Below are 24,726 nucleotides of genomic sequence, written 5' to 3'. Positions count from 1 at the left end.
AGCACAACTATAATGATGTGGGAAAATACTCAAACAAAGCTGAATACCATATATATATATATATATATATATATATATATATATATATATATATATATATATACACACACACACACACACACACACACACATATATATATATATGTGTGTGTGTGTGTGTGTGTGTGTGTTTTCTTAAGTTTTCGCGGGTACTTACATGTATGGTATTCAGCTTTGAAGGGATTTCACAAAATAGTCTGCTACCACTTTACTCATCTCATTTTAATTAATAACAGACTATTTTAATCAACACGATAAAGCCCTTGAAATCCTGCCAGCGTTTATTTTTAGTACTAAGAGCAACCTAAAAAAGAATGCAATACATTTTCCTCCAAAGGTCACTCTGTCTGGTTACTGTACTTGGAGATTAAATTTAGATGCCACAGTGGACTATGTAAACTTAATTGTGGCAATCTAAAACTGAAGTATATTTTATTATGTGGCTTTTGGTATTATCTCTCACTTTCTGAAGTAAACCAACAATCACTCACATTCCTGGCAATTATGTTGGCCTTTTATTTGCAATTTCTATCTACTTAATTTGTAAATACCCTTTTAAACTCTAGCATAAAATCATGTCTGCTTTGGTTTGATTTATCTTTGATCCGTGTTTATCAATCTTAGCAAATTTAAGGTGTCTGAACTTCAACTTCCAGAATCCCACAGCCAGCATACTGGCTATGAATTCTGAGAGTTGAAGTCCACCCATTTTAAAATTGTCAAGGCTGAGAAACATTAGATAATTGTTTGAATTATGTTATTTTAGTAATCAGAACAATGTTCCACAACAAAAATGCCAGAATACAACTCAGCATTATACATTTGTTTAAAGAAATTATAGTACATAAACATGCTTTTGTTTTTAGCTGTTTTTTTATGGATAATTGTGTGCTGCCTAGAATCATTATGAGATAGGCAGCCGTATAAGTCTACAGCAGGGGTCTTCAAACTTGACAGCTTTAAGACTTGTGGACTTCAACTTCCAAAATTCATCCTCCAGTTATGTTATCTCAGGAATTCTGGGAGTTGAAGTCCACAAGTCTTATACTTGCCAAGTTTGAAGACCCTTGGTCTACAGTGATAAAAGTGCAAAAGTATTACTAAGTATTTTGAGGAACAGAAATTCCTCTAAAATAAGGCATAGGTTTACTTTTTAAATATCAATTATTTCATTTTACATACTTTTGCCACTACTATGCTGTGTCATTATATTCTCCATTCTGCCATTTAAATTCTCTCTGAAGCCCATTCTCCTCAAGCTAAAATGGATGGGAATAGCTGTTGCCAATTATAGAGAATGACTTCAAAGTATTTTAATTGAAAGGACTGATGAAACTTTTGAATAAAGGGGAAACAGGTATTGTATCTAAGCTCTGATCATACAACGATACAGCTAGCAATGACCTCTGTGCTAAGCTTTCAGTGTGTTAGATATTGCTGTTCAAATTCTAAAAAATAGAAAGGTTTATAACAATAGAAAAATAGAAAGGTTTATAACATTAAGTATGATTGGTCTCTGAGGGCCAAAAAAATAAACCCGTACAAGCTAAGATGCATTAGCTATATCTCAGGCTGTCAAACTGCCATATGCCCCCTAAAATGAAATATGAATTGGTTCAAGATCCCCTATGAATAAAAGTTTAAAATACTTAATAACAAAACAATGAATAACATTGCTGTGATGGACAGATCATTTGGGCAGATGGCTAAATCTACTGTTTGTGCAATCTCTCAAAATCTGTTCCAGGCCTTTCTCCTCAGTGTGCCTACCCCTATGCCAGCTCATTGGAAGACTGCTCAAGGAAAGCATAAGTGAATCTGACCTTACCCAAGTTTCACCACTTTTAAAAAGTTACAAACTTCCTCCCAGTTGCTCATGAGCTTCTAAGAAGTCATAATTCAGTCATAACTTGAAAAGCTATAAGCTACACTGTAATATAAAAGAACTGATTGTTTTAAATATAAAAACTGAAAAGAAATAATTTGAAATTTGTAAAATTCTTTTGTGTCATATTTTTAATTATATATTTTATTACAATATTAATTGCTAGTAGCATTTAAATATTAGAAATGGCAAAAAGCTATATCAAACAATAGACTCTTTTGGGAGGCTATTGGCATACCCTAAATGTAAATAAATAGATAACTAAATAACTTTCACATTTTATTTGTTATTGATATTTCTATCAAGAGTAGTACTAATAACATATCTTGTCCAGGGGTGGGATTTCACCAGCGTTACTTCCGGTTCAGTGATTACATTTTGCGTGCACGTGTAGAAAACCTTAAGCTGTGCCGCCCGGACAGCTGAAAAGCACTGTGTGCAGGTGTGCAGCCTCTTTTGTTCCTGCTTTTTCAACCTCAACTGTGCTGTGCAAAGCAGCTGAGGTTGAAAAAGCAGGAAATAAAGCACAGGTAAGAGCCCGGGCAGGTGGGTGGGCCAAACAGCAGCAGACACAGAACTGGTTTGGTGTTTGCTGCTCTTCAGAGCTATTGGTTCTATAGAGCCAGGCAGAACCGGTAGCATCCCACCCCTGATCTGGTCCACGCAGAACTGCTTTCAAAGACAATCTGGAATTGCAACTGGTTAAAAATGCAAGGGTCCACTTGGTAATTTGTATATATCAATATGAATATATTACACCTCAACTGCATTTGTAGTTTGTATATATCAATGTAGTTTGTATTTATAATTTGTATATATCAACATGAATATATTACACCTCAACTGCAATATATTACACCAAGACTAAGTTTTGGATGCAATTCAGGAATTGGAATTGCAACTGAAAGCTTGTATGGATCTAAAAAGCTTTATATCAGTGATCCCCAACCTTTCTTATGCCGCGGCCCGGTATCCCCAACCTTTTTTATGGCACGGCCCGGTATCGGCATTAGCTGGACGCCGCCATCTTTTTTTGATGAAAAAGTGCTTCCGGTGAGCTTTCTACCCAGAAAAGCTCACCGGAAGCACTTTTTCATCAAAAAAAGATGGCGGCCCCCAGCAAACCAGCGGCCTGGTAGGACTTGTTCCACGGACCGGTACCAGTCCGTGGACCGGTGGTTGGGGACCCCTGCTTTATATTACAGAATATTTGTAGCTTCATGTTGAACTGTGGGATCCTTGGGGCTCTCTGATGCTCTTGCCCTATATGGCCTGATACCTAAATATTTCCTGGACATTTTTCTCCAACTATTGTTTGAAAGACACACCAATTCTTACCCGCAGTAGAGTATATATGAACATTTGAGGCTTTTTTGTTGCATTTAATCAACCAGGTGCATGGCAGTCTTTTCTCCTTCCTGTTAAACTCAATCTTAATTTTCACTGCTGGTTTGCTGCTTTACAGTGGGTTGCGCACTACCTTCCTTGTTTATATTAGCAAGCCCTTAAATTGAGAGCAAGATAACTAAGAGACTAGCAAAAGGAAAAAGTCATGATCTGAAACTATGATATTTATGCTGGCATAGATTCTAAATTAGGGAAGGGCAGACCATAGCTAACATAATGACAAACTCCTTCTAACCCAATTGCAAACTAAATTATCTGTATTCAGTATCCATTTATAGGGAAAAATGCATCTTGAGCCATTTTCACAAATTGGACTTTGCATCTAAATTGAGCAGGGAAATTATTCTGCCATGCTAAAATCAGTTTCTACTACTCAACTTGAGGCACCTGGGAAACTTGATAGTTAAGATGAACAGTAGTTTGAAAAAAAAAAAAAGAAAAGAAACAAAGTGTAAATAAGGCATACTGTAGCTAAATTAAATTCATATGAAGGAGAATTTATTTTGAAAGGGTGCAAAGGGATGAACTGATGATGAAAATGGAATTAGCCTAGTCACATTTTTAAAAATACAATAAAAAACCAGCTCACCTCATATGAACTTTTTAATGAAACCAAACATTTGGGGGCTACTCCAAGTCACTGAATTTATCATCCTGCCTCTCCAAAGCTAAAAACTATGAAGGCCAATTTTAAGCAGAATTTTCTTAAGCAGTTTAAGAAATTTGCTTTTATATGTGAAAGAAATATTTTTTAATTCTTCTGAAATATAGTCAGCCTTTCTTAAAATACTAGTATAACAAAACTATAGTAATCTAAAAACTGGTAAAGTTGATGCAAATAATTATTGAGCATACAAACAAGATGACATATTCCTTTTGTTCTCCCACTGGAAATTAAAAGTATAAATTATATGACCGAGTTCAAAACTCTTTTACTGCAGTACTTTCATATATACTTTATTTTCAACATTGTTAGATAGATGGATGGATAGATAAGATGGTAAATAGGTAGATAAATAAAATTAGAATATAGGTGTTATTAAATAGTTTTGTAATTTATAAATGAAAGACATAATTATTTCATAGAATAACAGAGTTGGAAGGGACCTTGGAGGTCATCTAGTCCAACCCCCTGCTCAACCAGGAGAGTCTATTCCATATATTAGCCTCTACCTAGGATTTTATATTCACTTATTTATTTCTTCTATTTATATAGGTATCCACTTTAGGTAATGACTTTGAGCAGCTTATATCAAGCAAAAACAATGCAAATGTAGTATAAATATTGTATAAGTAATGAATATATAAATAAATATAAAACATAGCAAAACATGTATTATGAATAAGCCTATATTTATATGGGTAACATAGGAGTGATCAAATCTGCAAGATAGCACGAGAATAACTGAGGCATCTTAGCCTAAGTAGGACAAGCTAAAGGAAGAAAAAGTATTGCTCTTTACTATTCCTGCTGCACATTTCATGCCTTTCTTAAATACCAAAATACTATGCACTGTTTTTTTAGCATGAATTTAGTATATTCCAACCCATAACATCATAAAGCATGTAGATTTCCAGAAAACCATTTGTCAACCTTTGTCAAATCTTAAGTCCTATGTACTGAATCAAACTGAAGTTCCATTGCTCAGTGGTATTTTAATAAAATATCAATCTGATTCCTGCCTTAAGACTGGTTACAGACCAGAGATTTGTACTTGCTGTGCAGTTGAGTAGTCAATTCACAAGGGCAAAAAAAAAAAAAACACAGAAAAAAAGAATATCTTTCTTCTTATAACAAGAAAAAATTCAGCTGATAAAGGTCTGGACAGAATCTTGTCCACAAACAGCATTAGATGCCAGATGGGTTATATCTGATCATAATTTTTTTTTTTAAAAAAATACTCATTCTCAAATATCTTAATCAAATTTGATTTTGGTTTAAATAACTTTAAAAAATAATTTCTAAGCCAGGGTGACTAAGCTTGGCAACTTTAAGACCTATGGACTTCAACTTACCGTGCTGGCTGGGAAGCCCTGAGAGTTGAAATCCACACGTCTTAAAGGTGTCAAGGTTGGACGGACATCCCTCTCAAGGTCCAAGCATAAAGCATTTCTGCATAGTGATTAAAGAAATCATTGCTAGTTGTCCTAGTTAGGAAGGATGGTATCTTTGGAGAACACCCAACATGAAAGAGGCTAAACAGAACAGGGCGACGGGCATAGAAAGTATTTTAAAGCACTTGAGCTACAGACCACCCAGAAGAAAAGAAAAATATTAGATAGTAAAATCTTTTGAGCTTGTCAGTGGCTAATCATCTTGTTTTGAAATGTTTCACATTTTTTCTTCATTCATGTGAAGGGTTTAATTCATTTTCAGAACATTAACATGCTATCTATTTAGGAGAGAAAAACTGATTTAAGATAAACTGTGATAAATAGAAACAGTAAGATTTCAGAAGGTGACAAGTTGAAAGTTACATTAAAACATGTTAGCTGTGATTACTGTTGCTAGATCTAAAACATGAAACAACACTAATATTACACTCTTTGCCAATCTGCAATACATGCTACTATGCTATAGATAAACACTGTTATGAGAGGTATTTCAAATTTCAAATATTAACTGTACAAATATATTATTTCCTCAGTCTATGCAGAAATGCGGAAATAATATAAAAGCAGCTTAGTAGTGATTCATACACTGTTAAATTAGCAAATATAAACAATTAATTGACAATTGAATTCTGTTGATCTACATTCTGATGATGGCCAGATTCCAACTTACAAGGTCCAAGGTATTAATATTATTTGCTGTGCAAAATAATATTAATTAATATATTGCTCAATAGTCATAGAATTGGAAGGGACTTATTTTGGCCCCCAAGTGCAAATTCTGCTTAATGCTGGAATCTAAACGAAAATATCCCAACAAATGGTGGTCGAGACTATGCTTGAATATACTCCGCGAAGAGTTGTTCACAACTCTCTGAGTAATTGGCCCCAATGTCAAGCAGCTTTTCCTGTTAGGACATTTTTCTTCACATTTAGCCAAAATCTACCCCCTGCATTCTAGGAATATTATTCTGTCTTCTGCATCCTGGATGGCAATGAATAAATATTTATCTATTCTATAATATTTTTTATGGTCAAAATCAGTAGTTATTCAGTTGGCTTCTGCCAACCTGATCTGGAATCCAGTATTTTTTTATACCAACTTGTCAAATAAAACAACCTGCTTTCTGAAGCAGAATAAGGATCAAAACAGAATAAAAATTGAGTAGCTACCTTGTCTTTGTTATTAGTGACATACTGTTTTATTTGCTTTTTATTTTGAACATAAAGATCAAATAAGAAAACCTAATTTTAAAGAATTTTAATTTGTAAAATCCACCCCAACCTGTCTTTCATTATTTCCTATAAAAGCTTCTTCAATGTAACCTCTTTTTCAACCTGAAAACTTTTTTCTTTGTTTGCTTGTGGGTTTTTGTTTTGGGTTATTTTATCTTGCCTTGAACTTCTTTTTATAATTTTTCTGCACTAATTAAAATCCACTTTCCTGAATTTCACTCGATACTCATCTTCAATTTCTCCTGAAAATTCTTAAAAAGTAAGAGCTTCAACATTTCTTGGTCATTTATCCCAAACGTGTACTCTACTTTCATTTGTCTATACAGGTACTCCTTGACTTACAACAGTTTGTTTAGTGACCATTCAAAGTTGCAACAGCACTGAAAAATGTGACGTATGACCGTTTTTCACAATTACAACCTTTGTAGCATCCCCATAATCATGTGATTGAAATTCAGATGCTTGACCACTGGTTCATATTTATGACCTTTGCTATGCCCCAAGGTCAAGTGATCAACTTTTGCAACCTTCTGACAAGCAAAGTCAATGGAGAAACCAGATTTACTTAACAACTGGCTTTCTAAACTATAAACTGCAGTGATTCTTAACAACAGAGCAGGAAAGGTTGTAAAATGGGGCAAAACTAACTTAACAAATGTCTCACTTAACAACAGAAATTTTGGGCTCAGTTGTGGTTGTAAGTCGAGGACTACCTGTACTTCCCTATTTGTTAGCATTAAGTCCTAGCTGAAAGGACATAAATAGCTGATGGACTCATGCCTTCTTTCACCTACTGAAGAGGGAAATGTCAGTAAGACAGATCAGGAATTTCCTGGAAGGATGATGCTTGTTGAGTTTGTCTCCCAAGATAAATGGGAGGCTTTAAAGTCCCCCATCAATACTACTTCATGCCTCTTTGAAAGATCTGCAATTTATTTTTAGAAAAATATCACTCATATTCACTCCTCAGCTGAGTGGTTGACAGAAGTAGAATACAGAATTCCTGTATTTCAATCACAAGTGTATTCTTACTAGAATAATTTTCTGTATATCTATTATATCACAATTCTCTTCATGTAATAAGAATTCAAGCTAAATGAGTATTATCACATCAACAACAAATATCATAAACATAATGTTGAGTTAATGTTCCACCTGACTTTCATTAAATTAATACATTCCTATTGAGTTATTTACTCTTGTAGAGCCAAATTTCTCATATCCAGGATTCTACTTCCAAGCCTGTGGAATTATTTTAAGTTTTTCTAATTACATGATTTGACCAATCATTCATTTGGGTCTAAATGAGGTACAATCCATCATGTGATCATCATCCAGGTAATGCAGTTCAACAACCCATAAACAAATATTTTTGCTTCTATAGGTAGTCACTCAAATGTTATTCTTCTTTTTGAACATTTTCCTTGGGCTAGAAAGATTGATGACAATAGCACCTGAGCCCCTGGGTTCTTTGGTTTCCTTTGTGGAATCCAGTGTGATTTTGTTGTAGCTTCTAGCATTATTCACACATGGATGAATAAGAAGGGATTCCTCCCATAGGCTTGATGAGTCATATCATCATATCCTTGATCCCGGGTCCTGGAGAAAGCATATTTTATGTCAGTGAGTCCAGTTGGCATACATTAATAGGGGATTATCTAGTATAATTTTTCTCTTTGTTCCCTTGGTGGTAGCAATTGTATCCCCTGTGTTCTTCAAGCCATCAGACTCTCATTTCCTGTTGAGCCAAAACTTGCTCCTTCTCTAGAGATTTAAGCCCATTTCTTTTGGAAGACTAATTTTAAATATCAGTGAGGTAAAGTATCTTCTATAACTTGTTTTTCTGGTTGTCATTCTCATCTAAAGGGCTTGATTGATTCTCTTTTTTGTCAGATACAATATATCCTTCGTTTGCTTCCCTCTAACAAAACTTTTCTTAAGAGCTGAAACTGGCCACTTGATGCTGAAGTATTCCCACTTCAAGCACTGCTACAAGCTTGCTCTATTGTCAAATATGTCAGATTGTTTTTAGGCTATAAACACTGTAGGTCATGGTTACAGTCATTGATTATAATTTAAGTTACCATAAATATAAAGGCGTATTTTCTTCTTGTTGTTGTCTTGTTAAGCACCTAAGTTAGCCAAGAATAGTCTATCAATCTAGAGGAAAACATTGTTTGAATTCTCCAACTAAACTTCTATGAAACTCTTGTTAGCTTTTTGCTTGCTCAAAGGATTTTATAAAAATCAAAAGATCCCCCCCCCCCGGGGAATTTTTTGTTTTTGTTTTCCTTTATGTTATTTTGACATGCATACATGCTTTTATTGGTCAGTAAGCAACCAACCACAGAAGCTGTCTTACTCTCAAAAGTTTTAGGAAGTATCTATGAATTTACAGTGAAATAGAGCTTCAAAAATTTAGAATGTATAAAATACCATTTAAATAGAGCTATTTTTATATTTACTCAAATGCCAAAGAATGCTAGAATTTCAAACAGGGCACCCTAAGACATCTCCATTTTAAGTAACACTTTGCTAGATCCCATCTTCAGATTAAAAAAAATAACAAGAGAATTTGATTTCTGAACTTCACGTTATAGCCCAAAAGACTTACATCTTCTTAAATATGTGTATTGTTCTTGACTGGTGACCAGGAGGAACACCAATCTGTCCTGATCCTGGATAACAAGTGGCAAATATGTGCTGGTTTCCCTTTATTTTTATACTCAACAATTCTATAATTCCTTATGACTACTGTAATTTCAATTGTTGTTGAAGTTATTCAAGTTTTCATTCAATTTTTTATTCACTTATTTTTGTTTAATAAGTCCCTCCCCCCATTTTAATTTCAGAATGGGATGCTGGATATTCCAATGTATGATTTTCTTTCCTCATTTCATTAGTTCTATTAGTCAGATAACAGATAGTTACATTTGCAGTGATAGGAAATATTAACTAGTTGGTCTGAGTTGCTTCTAAGTTTGGGTTTAGAGAAAGGGGGGCTGTCCATAAATTGATCTAGCTAAAGGTAAAGGTTTCACTCGCACATATGTACTAGTCATTTCCGACTCTAGGGGGCAGTGCTCATCTCCATTACAAAGCCAAAGAGCCAGCGCTTTCCAAAAATGTCTCCGTGGTCATGTGGCCAGCATGACTAAATGCCAAAGGCTCACAGAATGCTGTTACCTTCCCACCAAAGTGGTCCCTCTTTTTCTACTTGCATTTTTACCTGCTTTCAAACTGCTAGGTTGGCAGAAGCTGAGACAAGTAATGGGAGCTCACTCTGTTACGCGGTGCTAGGGAGTCAAACTGCCAAACTGCCGGCCTTTCTGATCGATAAACTCAGCGTCTTAGCCACTGAGCCACCGCGTCCCTTGAAATTGATCTAAGCTCTATGTAAAAGAGAAATAACTTGCAAGGCCGTTGAGGCATAGAGAAATTATTTATAATTATCTTCAAGTGATTGAGCAAACAATGCAAAATATTTAACTTGATTTTATTTATTTATTTATTTATTTATTTATTTATTTATTTATTCATTCATTCATTCATTCAATTTCTATTGCTGCCATCTCAATCCAATTAAGTACAGAAAATTTCAGACAAGAGAAAAAGGTGATTTTAACAGGAGAAAACAATATATATATTTTATAACTAAGTTCTTAATATTAAAACTGGTAGAATGGATGACCCAACTAAAAAATAAAAATAATCAAATTTTAATTAACATTTTAAAACAGTCTGTCACTTGTGGGAAGTATGAAGACTTCAAACAGATATATTTTGTAAATTATGTAATTTATACAGTGAATGAGATATACATTCATTCGTTACTAAAAGGAGATATATATAATGAATAAGTAAATGTCTTGAATTTTGAAAAACTGTCTTGAAGCAGGAATACAATCTTTTTACAAGAAAGATTTGGGATTATATGTTATATAAGCTTCCTTTCCATCCCAATTAAGGCAGCTGCTAAACTGCTGTTTTACACAGCTACAAAAACCTTATTTTTCCAGAAAAGCTGCAGCACTGAGCTTCTCTTGTTTTCAAAACAGATCTTTAAAAAAGAAAAATCTAAGAACACACTTGATTCGGGTTTTCTCCCACTTTTCTTCTTTCCAAAAATCTTATACTTCTTCATCACTTGGGTGGGCAGATTCATGAGAAGCCTTGATTTTTAGTATGGTCATCACCAGGCATTTTGTTACTCTCCTGAAGCACATCTGGGCTTTATATCAGCCCTTTAATTAATCCTCAGTGAAAGCCAAACTATGACATTTTGACTGGGCAGGCTCCAGTTTTGGACAGGTCTTGATTTATTGCGACTGAGTCTCAACCAACTTTGATTTATTTCAGCTTTGGGGAGAAGGGCAAGCCATGGAACAGAAAAAGCACTGTTGGACGCAGAGTGCATGATAAAAAGAAAGGACCTCCAAATTTTTATGGCTCAAATGACAAACAGTTCAGACAATTGTAATAGAAGGCAACATGCCTTTAAAAAAAAAAGAATCCTTAGTAAAAGACCTGAAGGCATGATATTAAACAATGCTGTACGCATTTAACAGAGTTCAAGCTATTTGCCAGAAGTGCCAATGAAGGAAATGCACGTCTTATCTCTAAGAAAACAATAAATCCCCAGCCACTCATTTGGGTTAATCATAGTTATCATCTGTATTCAGTAAAATGCAAAGAAACATGGTTGATGTTTTCCCCAATGAGTTGTTCTCATTAGAGAGGATGTTCTATTGTCTGCCAATCTAATTTAAATGGATGTCCTATGATAACAGGTCTTCCTTCATCCCAGTCAAACTCACTTTTGATGAATAAGCAAATAAACAATGTGCCCAAACTGTCAGCCTATAAGAAATAGTGTAACCAAAGTTCTAGTGTAACTCACCACTATTCACCTAAATAAAGTAACAATCATAATCATATTAGGTATTAACCAACCAAACCAATATAGCAATATGCCAGCATTTATTTAAAATCTCTTTAAGGCTGTATTTAAGCTTAAAATCTTCTCAAGGCAAGCTACGTAACTATAACATCATAATGAAAAATAACAGAAGCTAAAATAATACAACTCTAACTTTAAAAATGGAAAACAGAAAAATCATGCCTTTAATGTTTTAGTTGTTATGGTCATACCTGATTGATTCATTATACACATAGTGAACACTGATGTTTTGATAACATGAGACAAGAGTGGGTAATCTGATGTGCTCCCTGCTCACCACATGCTGAGATTGGACCATCAAAGTTAATTGGTATGACACCTGAATTATTTGCAGTCTTATTTTTACTCAGTTTATCTTACTCAGTTTTTAAAGATTTTTTTGAGTTTAGAAAGATGGGAAAGAGAGCAACTGCTTGTAAAAATCCTCTACCTGTTTCCATTTTTATCCATAAAACCAACTATCGTAACCAAATATGAAGTATTTGGAGGGAAACTAGTAGTTTTAATAGCAGAAATCACAGAGATGTGCTCTAACCTCCTACAAAGGCCAAACAAAACCAAAATCTGAAGATAACATTATAACAAGATAAATATTCAGTAAATAAACTTAAAGTTTAATTGGTGACTAGCTATTCAGCACATTCCAGTCTATTAACAATCTCAACTGAACATAGAATCAGACGGCCCAGATGGTTAGGGAAGTTTTGTTGGGCAATGTTGCCTTCTTATGAGATAGGATTGTTATTGTGACCTCAGACATTGGTTTGTTAAATTTGTGTTTGTGTGTGTGTGTGTGTGTGTGTGTGTGTATGCACACGCTTTACCTTGTATGCCTCCCAGAGTCACTTTCGTGAGATGGGAAGGCATTTAAGTTCTTTGACCTTCAAAACTCAATACATAAAACCAGTATAAACACACTCAGAAAATATGATTTAAAATGGGAAAGGTTGCATCTACTAATAAAAGGAGCTCAGAATACTGTAAATAAGTCAGTGTGGTGAATGGTAGCTTAGAATAAGGAGCTACAAGATTATTGCTGCTTTCACTACTACTAAGCTTTGCTCCAGTTTTCTTCACAATATCTGCAAGGGATAATGATGCATATGTTACAAGTTATGTAACATATGATCAAATAACTACCAGTTGAATGCAATATTGTAGATTTAACATATTAAATATATTGAATTTTAAGATGTTCTTGACATGTTTCTAGGATTTTTTCTTTAAATTACAAAAGTAATCTGCACCTTAATCAAATAAATTTCAAATCCTTTTTCATATTAGTGGGTTTGCCATTCTAGCAGGTAAGATTCTTCTCTATAAGAATCTTAGGATGTCAAATGCAAAAATGCCAAATGTACATAATGCACACTATCTGTACAGGAAGAATGAATAAACACACTGCTTAAAGAATTAAGTCAATAACAGCAGTTAAAATATGCCTAAAGTGTACTTCCCACTCAATATATTAATTTAAACCAGGGATTAAAAAAAAACATTTTTAAAGGCGGAGGGTGAATCTTAAAAACAAATTAGCTTCTGAGGGCATGGCTGTGATACAGTAATGTTTTGAAAAATATGGGGAAAATCCACTTCTGACTTCAGCCAAGGTATCTCTGAGTACAGTCAAAATCAAAGGTTACTAATAAGATAATTAAGTAAAGATAAAGGAAATGTTGGGCACAAAGAATCAGGATATATACATTGCATCATAGAAGATTTATTCAATAATCTGGCCAATTAAAGTTCAACATTAAATTGGTGCCAAATAAATGTCAATGGAATTCAGGAGGGGTTGGATTTGGAGTGCTGGTGGGAATGCAACAACTCTAAGTGGATAATGTGCTTAACTCCACTGCCCAGTTCTGCCTACTCTTCTCCTATAGGAAGCTGCAATTTGAATTAAACTCCTGCTGTGGGGAACCATGCATTCTTGTGCTCCCTTGGGCATGAAAACTGGTGGGGTGAGTTTATACTAGTCATTCTCATTAAATTGAATGTACCTTACAAAGCTGTTCTGGGTAAAAAAAAGGAGGTGAAAAATATGCATGCCGCTTTGACTTCAGCAAGGTAGGATAAACCCCCTCTCACCCCAAATAATCAAAAGAGTATATATTATGTGGTGATGAGAACTGTGTAATCTATTTCAATATTTATATATGGAGACTGTTACACTGACAATTTTAGGATTGGAAGGATTAAATCTGCCCGTTTTAAAAATATCAACTACATATAACATTGTCATTTTTATTTCTAGTTCCTTTTCTTGTTCATTTTCAAGTCAGATCCCAGTTATACCAACTTTTTGGGATTGATTAGCACATTCAGAGTTTTGAAAGCATGTCACAGACATTCTTGGAAAATACTTATTTAACATAAAGCAAACCTGTGAGATTGCTCTGCAGTATCTGTCAAGCATTCCATTACCATTCCAATTGTCTCTTCTTTCTTTCTTTTTTTTCCCCTGGAGAAATGGACAAACTTTCAAAGAGCGCCTGGGGCTGCAGCCCCCTCATATATTTTTTTTCTCCCATGAGTGCCTCCAGGACTGATGTGACATTGAAAAACATTCTTGAAAACAAAGATTACATTTGAGACCTGGCTTTAGAATGCACCATCTTTTAAGTTTGCTTTTAAATTTAAAATATTGTTAAAAAATAAAACTGGGGAAGAGGGAATCTGGTAGATATACTGAAGCACCTGTGATCTGGATGCTAAACATCTAGGCATTGGTGAAAATTTGAAGTAAGATATGGCTTACTTTTCAAGAATTTCTATTGGTTCTTTTTCAGATCTTACAGAAATATATGCAGTACCATATGTCTCACCAAACAGTCTTGAGAGAGCAAACTTCAAAACATGAAACAGTCATGTCACCTTCCCGTCAAATGCTTTGATCTAGCTTTGAACAACCTGGAAGCATCAGGTAATTCTAAACCTAACAGGCATCTAAGAGACAGAGTGAAAGGAACTGCATTCAATAATTATCCCTGCAGATAGTTATTTATATAGTGTAAGATACACTATATGTGATATCCACCTATTTGCATTCTAAAATGGACGGAAACGGCGCTAGTTATAGCAATAGTACTTAAATTCAACTCCATAATGTTTTATTGCCCTCTCTAAGCAGTTTACAGACTCAGCATATTGCTCCCAACAATCTGGGTCTTCAATTTACCGACCTCGAAAACATGGAAGGCTGAGTCAACCTTGAGCCAAATCCCTGGCAGTCAGCAGAATTAGCCTGTAATACTGCATTCTAACCACTAACCACCATGGCTCCAAGAATAAGAACAACCATGCAGCAGCACTGTTTGACTGCAATAAATTTTCTCCATTTATTTATCCCGTTAACCAGAGCTGCCAGTCTCCTGAGAGAAGTTGAAAGCCCACCAAAGGTGACCAGTTGGAAAGTTCAACTGCTCGGTCTTTGGATCATTAACACTATTTGTTAGGTCAAGCCATATCCCAAAACACCTATAGCTGAAATTTCAAGTATTTGTTCTAAAACTAGACGTGGCATATTAAGTATACCCTGTAGATTTGAGGAATGTTGTTTGACATCAAAGAAGAATCACAGTTGCTTCATGCACAATTGTGAAACCTAGAAAGTATGGTAAAAGGTCCCATGTCTACAAAAAGATATAAAATATTAACATTTTACAACTGAAGGGTCCCCAACACTCCAATTTTTCCAATCTTTTTGCAAATATTCATATTCCTGAAGTCTCCTGAAATATTAAAAGTGATGTTACAAATGATATTCTGTATTCATGAGATCTTCTAAAATGTCTACTTACAAGTGTGGCTATTATCATATGTAGATAGATATTATCTGAAAAATGGATAACAACAGTTCACTAAGTACTCGCACTTCATTCTTTGGAGAACAATTTGATTATTTAGACTTAACCATTTTGGGGGGAGGGAGACAAAATTGAGAAATTGAGGTTATGCTGTTATGCTTTTGCATTGTTTTACATCTTTAGGTGACTTCATGACCATAAATTTAACTCTTTCAACTGTATGCTATATAAGATGAATCTAGCAAGCTTGATTCAGAACATCAGAAGAATCCATCTATTAGGTGGACAACACTGCTGCATTGTACATGACACATTTTAAAGATTTATTTTGGTTTATCTTAAAATAATTGGTTACCTTCCAAAATATGACTGCAATATTTAATTTCTCAATTGGGAGTCACAACTAGGAAATTTTATACTTGAAAGAAAACCTAACTCTTCAATCATTCCAACTGTTTTTTAAGACCACCAGTGTTCCAAGACCACTTAGAAAACTATGGGAGTAATCTTGATAATAATTCACATACAGTTATTGAAGCACAGGAAACGAAACCAGATGGCTTTGCTGAAGAAAGCATTTTAATTTTTTTTTTGCCTTTATAGCTTTCTGACACTAAACACTTCTCACACTAACAAATACAAAAATGGATATAGAGGTTTGCTTGATTTTGTTTTAAATCCCATTATTTCTATTTGGGAGGTTTCTTTCAAAAAAGGTAACATCTTACAGGAGCTATGGAACAGATGAATATAATTTTCTTGAAGAAAAGGAAGCTATTAGTAACACCTACTTGTAGACATAACTGCAATGCTTTGCAAATGAATGCCATATGATTTGGATTAGAAAGAGCTCTTGTGTATTATTATGAAAATCACTTTCTTGCCTAAATTAAACACTTTCAAATAGAGACTTTATTTATGTCAAAATAACCACTGCCTACTTTTTTACTTGTAGTCTCGTATTGCCAACTAACACATATCCACCTATATAATTTTTGTATTACTTTGTCAAGGAATATTATTAAAGCTTATCACAACAAAAGGTAGTTTGCATGAACAAATAGTGCCAAAGATTACTGCTTGTTTCATTTATTCCAGCATGTAATGTGGCAATGTGAAAAAATATTCATTCCCTGCTTTCAATCAATTCAGTGAAGAGGATAAATAGGGACATTTGTATAAATACTTCATTAAAATACCAGGGCTATTTGCAGCCAGGCTTGCCCTTTATAAATCTCACAACTCTGTCTCTCCCCTCATAGCATGAAGTTCTCAACACACAGATTCTAAAGGTGTATCAGTCAAAATAAATTTCTGAAGACATCTGTAAAACATATTGATAAATATAAGTGTCAAGAGATTAGAAAACCCATTTTTAAAGCTCTGGAGCTCCACTGAACTACACCTAGAGACATAGCTACTAAATAAAGAAGAGATACTTAACAACTACAGTCATTTGCTTAACAACTGAAGGAAAAAAAGTGATAAAATTGGGTGAGATTCACTTAGCACCTGAAATTCTGGTCCTAATTGTGCTTGTAATTCGAGGACTGCCTGTATACTTACTGTATAGAGGTAATATAATTAACTATTAAAAACTGGAATCATATCATTAAAATGGAGGACCTTTAAATTTTAACATGGCCGTGCATTTAACATCATAACCACAGGAATTATTTTTAAAAACATGTCCATGATTACAGATACAATGTATTGTTAAAATGTTAAAAATGATCATTATAATAGCTAAACATACCAACAGTTTTAAATTAAACTAAACATCCTTCATCTGGTTTTCTTATAGCATTTTAAGTGCATATATTTTATTTACTTAATGATTTAAAACACTTTTATACCACTTCAGTTGGGTGAGTGGCTTTTGAGAGATAGTTTGGTGCAGTGGATAAAAGTATCAGGTTAGAAACCAGAAGACTGCAAGTTCTAGTTCAGTCTAGTCAAAGCACAAATCTAGATAGATGATCTCAGGCTAGTCATTTTCTCTTAGTCCTGGAAAGGAGGCAAACCACTTCTAACACACCTTGCCAGGATAAGTGTAGGGATTTGTCTAGGCGTTCTCTGAGAATCAGATACAATTGAATGGAAGAAATAAAAAGGGACTTACAAGTATATAGAACATAAAACATCTGCTGGGACATTAAAAAGTCCTAAATTTAACTGGAAATGGAATAAACGGTTTTAAATCAATAATCCCACTGGAAGGAGACATGCAGGATCTGAGTCCCTTGTATATAGCACCAAATATAATTCACTGTTACATATGTTACATGAGGGCTAATTTGGAATAGTACATAAGGCAATTATCCATTTGCCAGGAATTCAGTTGATTTTAGAAATTCCATTTTAAATTAATGCAGAATAATGGGTAAAACCTACTTGCAAGGCTTATGCCTATTCCAGGTACAACATCCAAAGCGTAGAACATAATATTTTAACAGAAATATTGTTCCATAGTTTTCTATCAACTTGAGTTTAAGCATGCTAGCTCTGTCCTGAGCAAGGACATAAATAAGATCATTCCAAACATTGTGTCCAAATATTTAAATGTTCAGAGTGTTGGTGTTTTTTTTTAGAAATCACGGTTAGCTTATTTTATGGCTAACATCTAATCACTTATACCCGTAGAATATAGACAGATGTCATGTTTGTAATAATAGTTCGAAGAGCAAGCAGGGGTAGATTGAAAAGATCTGATCTGAGCAGCTTTTTATACAAGTTGTATTTTAATAACTATTAATTTTAATTATTAATTATATTTTAAAAATATGCTGTACATCTCTAATAGATACTTCTCACCGACAGATTCTTTTGGTTGACATGACTAGATATGAAAATGCAAGTTATATGGTAACAAATATGCTTTCCTAATTGTCTTAATGACAGGCTTTGCAATTAGATCTCTACATATGTGGATCATATAGGTTATTCATCTTCTGATTATACAGCTATACACCTTACACTGAAGAAATATAGAAGTTCAAATAATTTCATAATCCTATAAAAACAGATCGGCAAAAAAGAAACTATTCAGCACAGGTGACTTTTTAAAGAAAATATGAACTCTACAATAGGTCATGTTAATGAAAATTTTTCCTGAATGGTTTTAACAATTAATATTAACCATTAACAATATTATAACCATATCGGAATCAGAATTAGAATGATTTTGTGAGGTTAACATTAGCCTTGTTTCTCTCATTACCCTAAGAAGATTCCAAAGTATAGACAAGATCTCAAAAAAAATTCATTGCATTTCAATCTTCTGATCGCAAGGAAACAAAGAAACAATATATTGTTGCAGCAGAAGAGGTCTTTTTATTTTTTTATTCCTCCCCACAGGAATTAAGTAAGGAATGTGAACCTGAAGACCTTCTTTATATGTTCAGGTTATGCATATAGTAGCATCCTATGTCTTCTTCAGGCAGCCAGGGAGAAAAGCTAGATTTAGAAGCAGATGCCTTCAGGCCATACTTTTACTTTTAAGTTATTGCAGTAAGTCCCACAAAGGCCTTGTTTTAAAGTAGGCATTTTAGCAATCACATACCTCAACATAGTCCTTGGCATGACCCCAGTCTCTCTTGGCATCTAAATTTCCCAAACTGAAGCATTCCAATTGTCCCAGATGGATCTTAGCAACCGAACGACTAATCTTTCGAGTTACAAAATTGGCTCCTAAAATAGAGATAAAATAAGGAAATTAAAAATTATCTGATAAATATCCTATAACTAATCCTAAAATTACAGATTATGACAATCTTTTCAGACTGGTCTCCTTGTTTCAATCACTTAAGTGTATTTGTACTTTATCACATGATTGCCAGCACATCAATCACATTAGCTCTGCTTCCTCAATAAATATCTTTCTTTGAAGGCAGCCTTAGATGGAAGCTTCGGTGTTCGGAATAATTTATTTGAGGCAAAAAAATATTTCAAGCATTAAGTTTCCAGAAACACAATATAAAATAGGGCATCAGTCAAACGATTGAAGAATCTTGTCAGTGCATAAATGTGTATATCTTAAAGAAGGCACAACAATCATCCTTACTTCTTGCAATTATTTGAAGCAGAATCACCCCCCAAAGTAAAGTTCTATCCTCTTGATGATGCCATCTAAAGGCAGAGAACTTTGATTCACAAGGTTAGAAAAGTTAATTATTTTGCATACAGATTTGCTAGGTTAATTTATAAAGCAGACTTGTACAGAAAAGTAGGCTCTGCTCATAGAAATGACTATAGAATATCGGTAGACCTTGCTTAACCTTGGTACCAACCATTCAAAATCGCGACAATGCTGAAATGCTGAAACTTTGCAACCAAGGCGCGTTCTCTCTCAATTATGTGTTTATCATTACAGTCAGTTGATATACACTGTCCTATGTCTGACCCATTTCCTCACCTCTCCCCACCGAATGGAGAGATTGCCTATAAAGCAATTTCTTTAGGCAATCTCCTCTGTGCCTAATGTTGCTTTTCTCCCTCTTGCAGAGTGGAGAGATTGGATAGGAAAGGATTACAAGAGAGTAAGCAGGCACATCATGGGGAATAAACGGCTGATTGTTTAGTGTGCTTGTGGCTGATATAAGTTGCAGTGATCTTTAGAAACTTGGATCTACTTGGGTGAATCACAACTTTTATTTTGCAATCATTACTTTTTCAGGGAAAATTAAAACTGTTAGGAAGAGGAGTTCATACTATCAGTCCACGTACTATTGATGTATCTGATACACATGTATCTGAATCCAAAGCAACTAAATAATTATGGGCATAATTATCCTAAAATAACTAATGTAAAAAAATAAACAAAAACATTAGAAATACATTTGCCACATTAGTAACATTTCTGTAGTCCGGAACCAGATGTTGAATAGACCCAGTTCTTGAGCCTTAAGATTTGATTGACTGATTGTTTATATGTCACCAAGTTATTTTCAAGTCCTATTTACAAAATAGATTTTTTTCCCCATGACAACCTATCCCAAATGTGGTCTTTCAGGACTGCCAAAAGCACAGTCATTGCTAGCACTAGTGTAATTGTGTCCCTTATCTGCTTCTTTTCCTTCAACCGCTTCCTGTATTGCAGCCTTTTCAGGAGAGCTAGATCTTCACATAACATACTCAAAGTAGGACAAGAGGCAAGAATATCTAATTAAAAGTTTTGTGCAATTGTATCACTTGGTAAAGATATTTGGCCTCCTGGTATGCGAGTCCTAAAAACACCTCATAAAAAGTAATAAGTCATTTTTCAAAGTGAGTCTTTGATCTTGGTTATTTTTTTATGCTCTCTATACTAAGCTTTATAATAATATAGTTATACACAGTAAGATACATAAAGCCTTTAACTACAATCTCAGATGGTAGTATTCATATTTCTTGCTTTAAATGACATAATATTAACAATTATTTAAATAGGTTTCATTTATTAAATATCTAATAAATGTTATAGTACATTTAAAAAATATTTCCCTCTCATGAAAAACTTAAAACATTTGTTTGAAGCTTTAACAACACTTCTAAACTAGCAATAAATTCTGCATAGAGTAATGGAAAAGATTAAATGCTTTCCAGGAAACTATCTTCCTTTTCTACTTTAGGACACTTGAAAAGCTACTTTATGAGCCTTTTAAAATGTTTAATATAGAGAGCTAGTTCTAAAGGTAAAAAAAGTAAAAAGAGGCAGTGAAATGCAATTTACTGAAAGACATTCAATATTTTTCAAAGGAACATTAAAAAATGGGGAAAATGTTCATGCCTATTTATTACATTGAAAAATAGAAACCAGTTCAAACTGATTCTTTTATATACTCTAGGAAAATTTCAGTGATAGAGGATTCTCCTAAATATTACCAGAGGGATCATTTAGTATTTTTACTGAGTTCTGATAATGCTTTATGTTCCTGGCAGAACTGGAAATGATGCTGGATAGGCAGAAGAGAGAAAAAGGAAAGTCCATTTATATGATAATAAATTTTACTTCCAGTAGATTTCAACATTTTAATTTTAATTTATGTTATCTCTAGTAAAGCAGATTACGTATTATTTCTCATTCATGGAACATAAATATACATTTTCCAAACATTAACTATCATGTTTAAAGTAATATTGGAATATAGAAAAGCTGATATTTTCCATTTGATTCCAACCTTTGGGGAAAAAGTTAACATAAATAGAAACAATCAATTTTATTTAAAAATAGCACCGAATTATTATTTATACTTAATTTTTATTAGTAAAAGTAAATTATAAATTTAAATATATAATTTAAATTAAATTATAAAAAAAAAGAAATTTAAAATATTTAAGATGTTCTAAATGCTTATCATTGTCTTTGACTGATTTACAGTAACTTCAAGTGATATAAAAAGGGAGTCAGAATGAAAAGCTATTCAAGATCTATAGATCTCTGAACTGATCAATGTTCTGATGATTTCCTTTCTTTTTCTGTTGTGTACATAAATTAGTTCGACAGAATGGCCAACATTGCTGATGTAGAGATGGCTTTGAAACAGATATTCAGAAACTTAAATAATCAAAGAGGATTGAAGCATTGTGTACGTCCTGGAAAGGGAGGTACTATTAAGAAGAGATTCACAGTATTTGTCAATTATTGATAATTGAGGAACCCTGATAGCATAGTGGTTAAGAGAAATTGCAGGCAAATTCTGCCCACAGTCTGGAGTTCAATCCTTCAGAGATCGGTAAAATGAGGACCCAAATTGTTGGGGACAATATGCAAATCATACTGACATTGTAAACCTTCCAGAGAGTGCTATAAAGTGCTATGGGGCATATATAAATCTAAATGATATTGCTATTGTCCCAAACCAATCAGGTCATGGATTGCAATCCATTATTTCAGTCTAATGTGGACTGGAAGATTTTATTTTCTTTACTTTCTTCCAAGTCTAAGGCTGAGAGTGTAAGACTGGCCTGTCATATAGTGATTTTGCATTGTTTCCAGAATTTAAAAAGTAGATTTTTCATATTAGCTCTCTTGACACAAAAGCTAATTTTTTGGATTATTTTAATATGCTAAAAAGCAGAGATACATAGATTTTTCAAAGTGAGTTCATATTCACAAGGAAAAAAAAGACATACATACATACATACATATATACATACGTACATACATACATACATATAAAATTATTTGTGACTATCCACAGTGTATATGACTTTATGTATATGTGTAAGCATATGTGTTCTTACATATATACATAATATCTGATTACAGTACCTACTGAAAGTAGTCTCAGAATTAGACAGATTTATAGGTCAAAAGCAGCATTAAATACAGATTTCTTTTTTTTCTTTTTCCAGACCATACCATGGATCTTTCTTTTTTAATTTCTTATAGTCATACTAATTTCTGTATCAAAAAAGACTGCTTTGAAAGTTATAAGTCATTGGCAAGTAGAATTATTGCTATCTTCCTTTTAAAACGATTGTGTCTGGCTTTCCAGGGATAACTGAGGACATTTTAAAAACCCTGAAAGTATGTTTCTGATTTCCATCTGTAATTCAAAGTAAAAATAAATGAACAGCAGTATATGATGGTATTTTTATATAACTCTGTGAAAGTGGTAAGAATTTGGCATGGAAAAGCAACTTCATTTTATTTTAACCATTTTAAATGCCCATTCCCCAAATAGTGGCTTCTCTCATTTATATCTTTTCTCATTTATCCTCAAAGACATTTTTTAAGAAGTTGGAAAACTTTTATTTATGTCCTCTGTATTCAATATGAATGTTAATCTAAACCTTGGTTATTTTTTTCTATAAACTGATGAACTCTGAGCAAAATAGCACAAGCATTTTGTGACATTAAAAATATACAACCATGATAATGAATCTCTATAGGATAGGCCAGATGTGGTTTCATGATGACAGACATGAATTTTATCATAGGAATTTTTTAGAATTGAAATGGAAGTCTCAAAATTCTGTTCTTTTAATGGTGCTTATAGGTTACACAATTTTACCGATGGTAATTTTGTTTTATTGTGGTAACTATGAAAGATATCCAATAAATTCTGAACTAATTGCCATCGAACTGTTATATGGTACACTAACCTCAAGGTTACATACAAAAGCTTTGATTATAAAGAGTTTTTGAATCTATCAAAAAACAACAACTAAACAGAAATGTGTTTCTCTTTGGTAGTAATGAAAATATCTGGACACGTTCCTTACCTCTCCGGGGACTCTCATGGTTGAAAAGAATACCATTCACAGCAAAGAGGTTATAGGCTTCCCTGAAATTTACCACAATCCAATATGCATAGAGTTTGGCTGCCCCTGAAACAATTATTGTAATTATTTACTGAAATATTTACAAAAGTTAGCATATTCACTAACACACCCATACCAAAAAGAAAAAGCCAATAAAAATCATTCCTAAATAATTCATAAGAACACTGCCCTCAGACATGTTTTCAATTACTTGTCATCACAAACTGATGTGGAACAAAGCATTCACCAGAAAATTTGGGGGACATCATGTCCTATCATAAGTATAACTGATATTTAAGCATTAAACAAGAAACTGGTAGAATTCTTAACCACACTATGGAATAATCTTTACTTGAACAATGTAAGATAGAAGTATTTAATTTCAGTTGGTTTGAAATTCCAGTTTCTTTTAATGCTGTCATACTTAAAGTCTCTTTTAATTTATCACTGAGTGCATGATAGCCATAAAATAAAATAAAATCCATTCAAATGATCCAAAAACGTGATCACTTGAATACCATATAATGTAGTGGTTAATCTGGTGGCCTAGGTACCAGAAGACCAGAAGTCTTCCCTTAGGCACGAAAGCCAGCTGGGTGACCTTGGCCTGGGTGACCTTCTCTCAGCCCAGACATTTCATAGGGTTATTATTGTGGAGAAAATAGGAGGAGGAAGGAAGGAGCATTAGGATAGTTGTTGCCCTTGAATTATTTATAAAAGAAAAATAAATGAAGGAAATAAACAAATAAAGAAACACACAAATAAATGAACTTAAATTTACAATTAAAAATAGAAAATAATATTGACGTTAGTTCATTTTCAGCAATGAATGATACCAGAAATCATCTAATAAATACGGTTGTTGTAAATTTTTTAAAAATTAAATACCCATACAATGGCTAGATGCTGTTTATCAATAAACAACAAATAAATATTTCTACAATTAAAATAATTATAAGCAGATAAAATAAATGTCTTTGTGAAATTCAAACAATGGCAAGAAGATAAGATGAAGGTAATGGATTAAAAAT

At 33.6% G+C, this 24,726-nt stretch overlaps 1 protein-coding gene across 3 annotated transcripts in view; it reads right to left on the bottom strand.

Moving 5' to 3' along the window:
* Positions 1 to 24,726, bottom strand: part of GMDS (GDP-mannose 4,6-dehydratase) — a 271,812-nt gene that overhangs the window by 165,826 nt on the left and 81,260 nt on the right. For all 3 annotated transcript variants that reach the window (XM_087961217.1, XM_026676615.2, XM_026676616.2), the window contains 2 exons: positions 23,657 to 23,761; positions 19,011 to 19,138 (listed from right to left, as the gene is read on the bottom strand). In XM_087961217.1, the coding sequence (XP_087817343.1) occupies positions 19,011 to 19,138; positions 23,657 to 23,761 (233 nt within the window). The remainder of the gene's footprint in view (positions 1 to 19,010; positions 19,139 to 23,656; positions 23,762 to 24,726) is intronic.

This window comes from Notechis scutatus, chromosome 3, assembly GCF_049901735.1.
Source record: "Notechis scutatus isolate UNSWTSFEM ecotype Mainland chromosome 3, rNotScu1.2, whole genome shotgun sequence".
NCBI classification, from domain to species: Eukaryota; Metazoa; Chordata; class Lepidosauria; order Squamata; family Elapidae; genus Notechis; species Notechis scutatus.
This window is presented reverse-complemented; position numbering and strand designations above follow the sequence as displayed.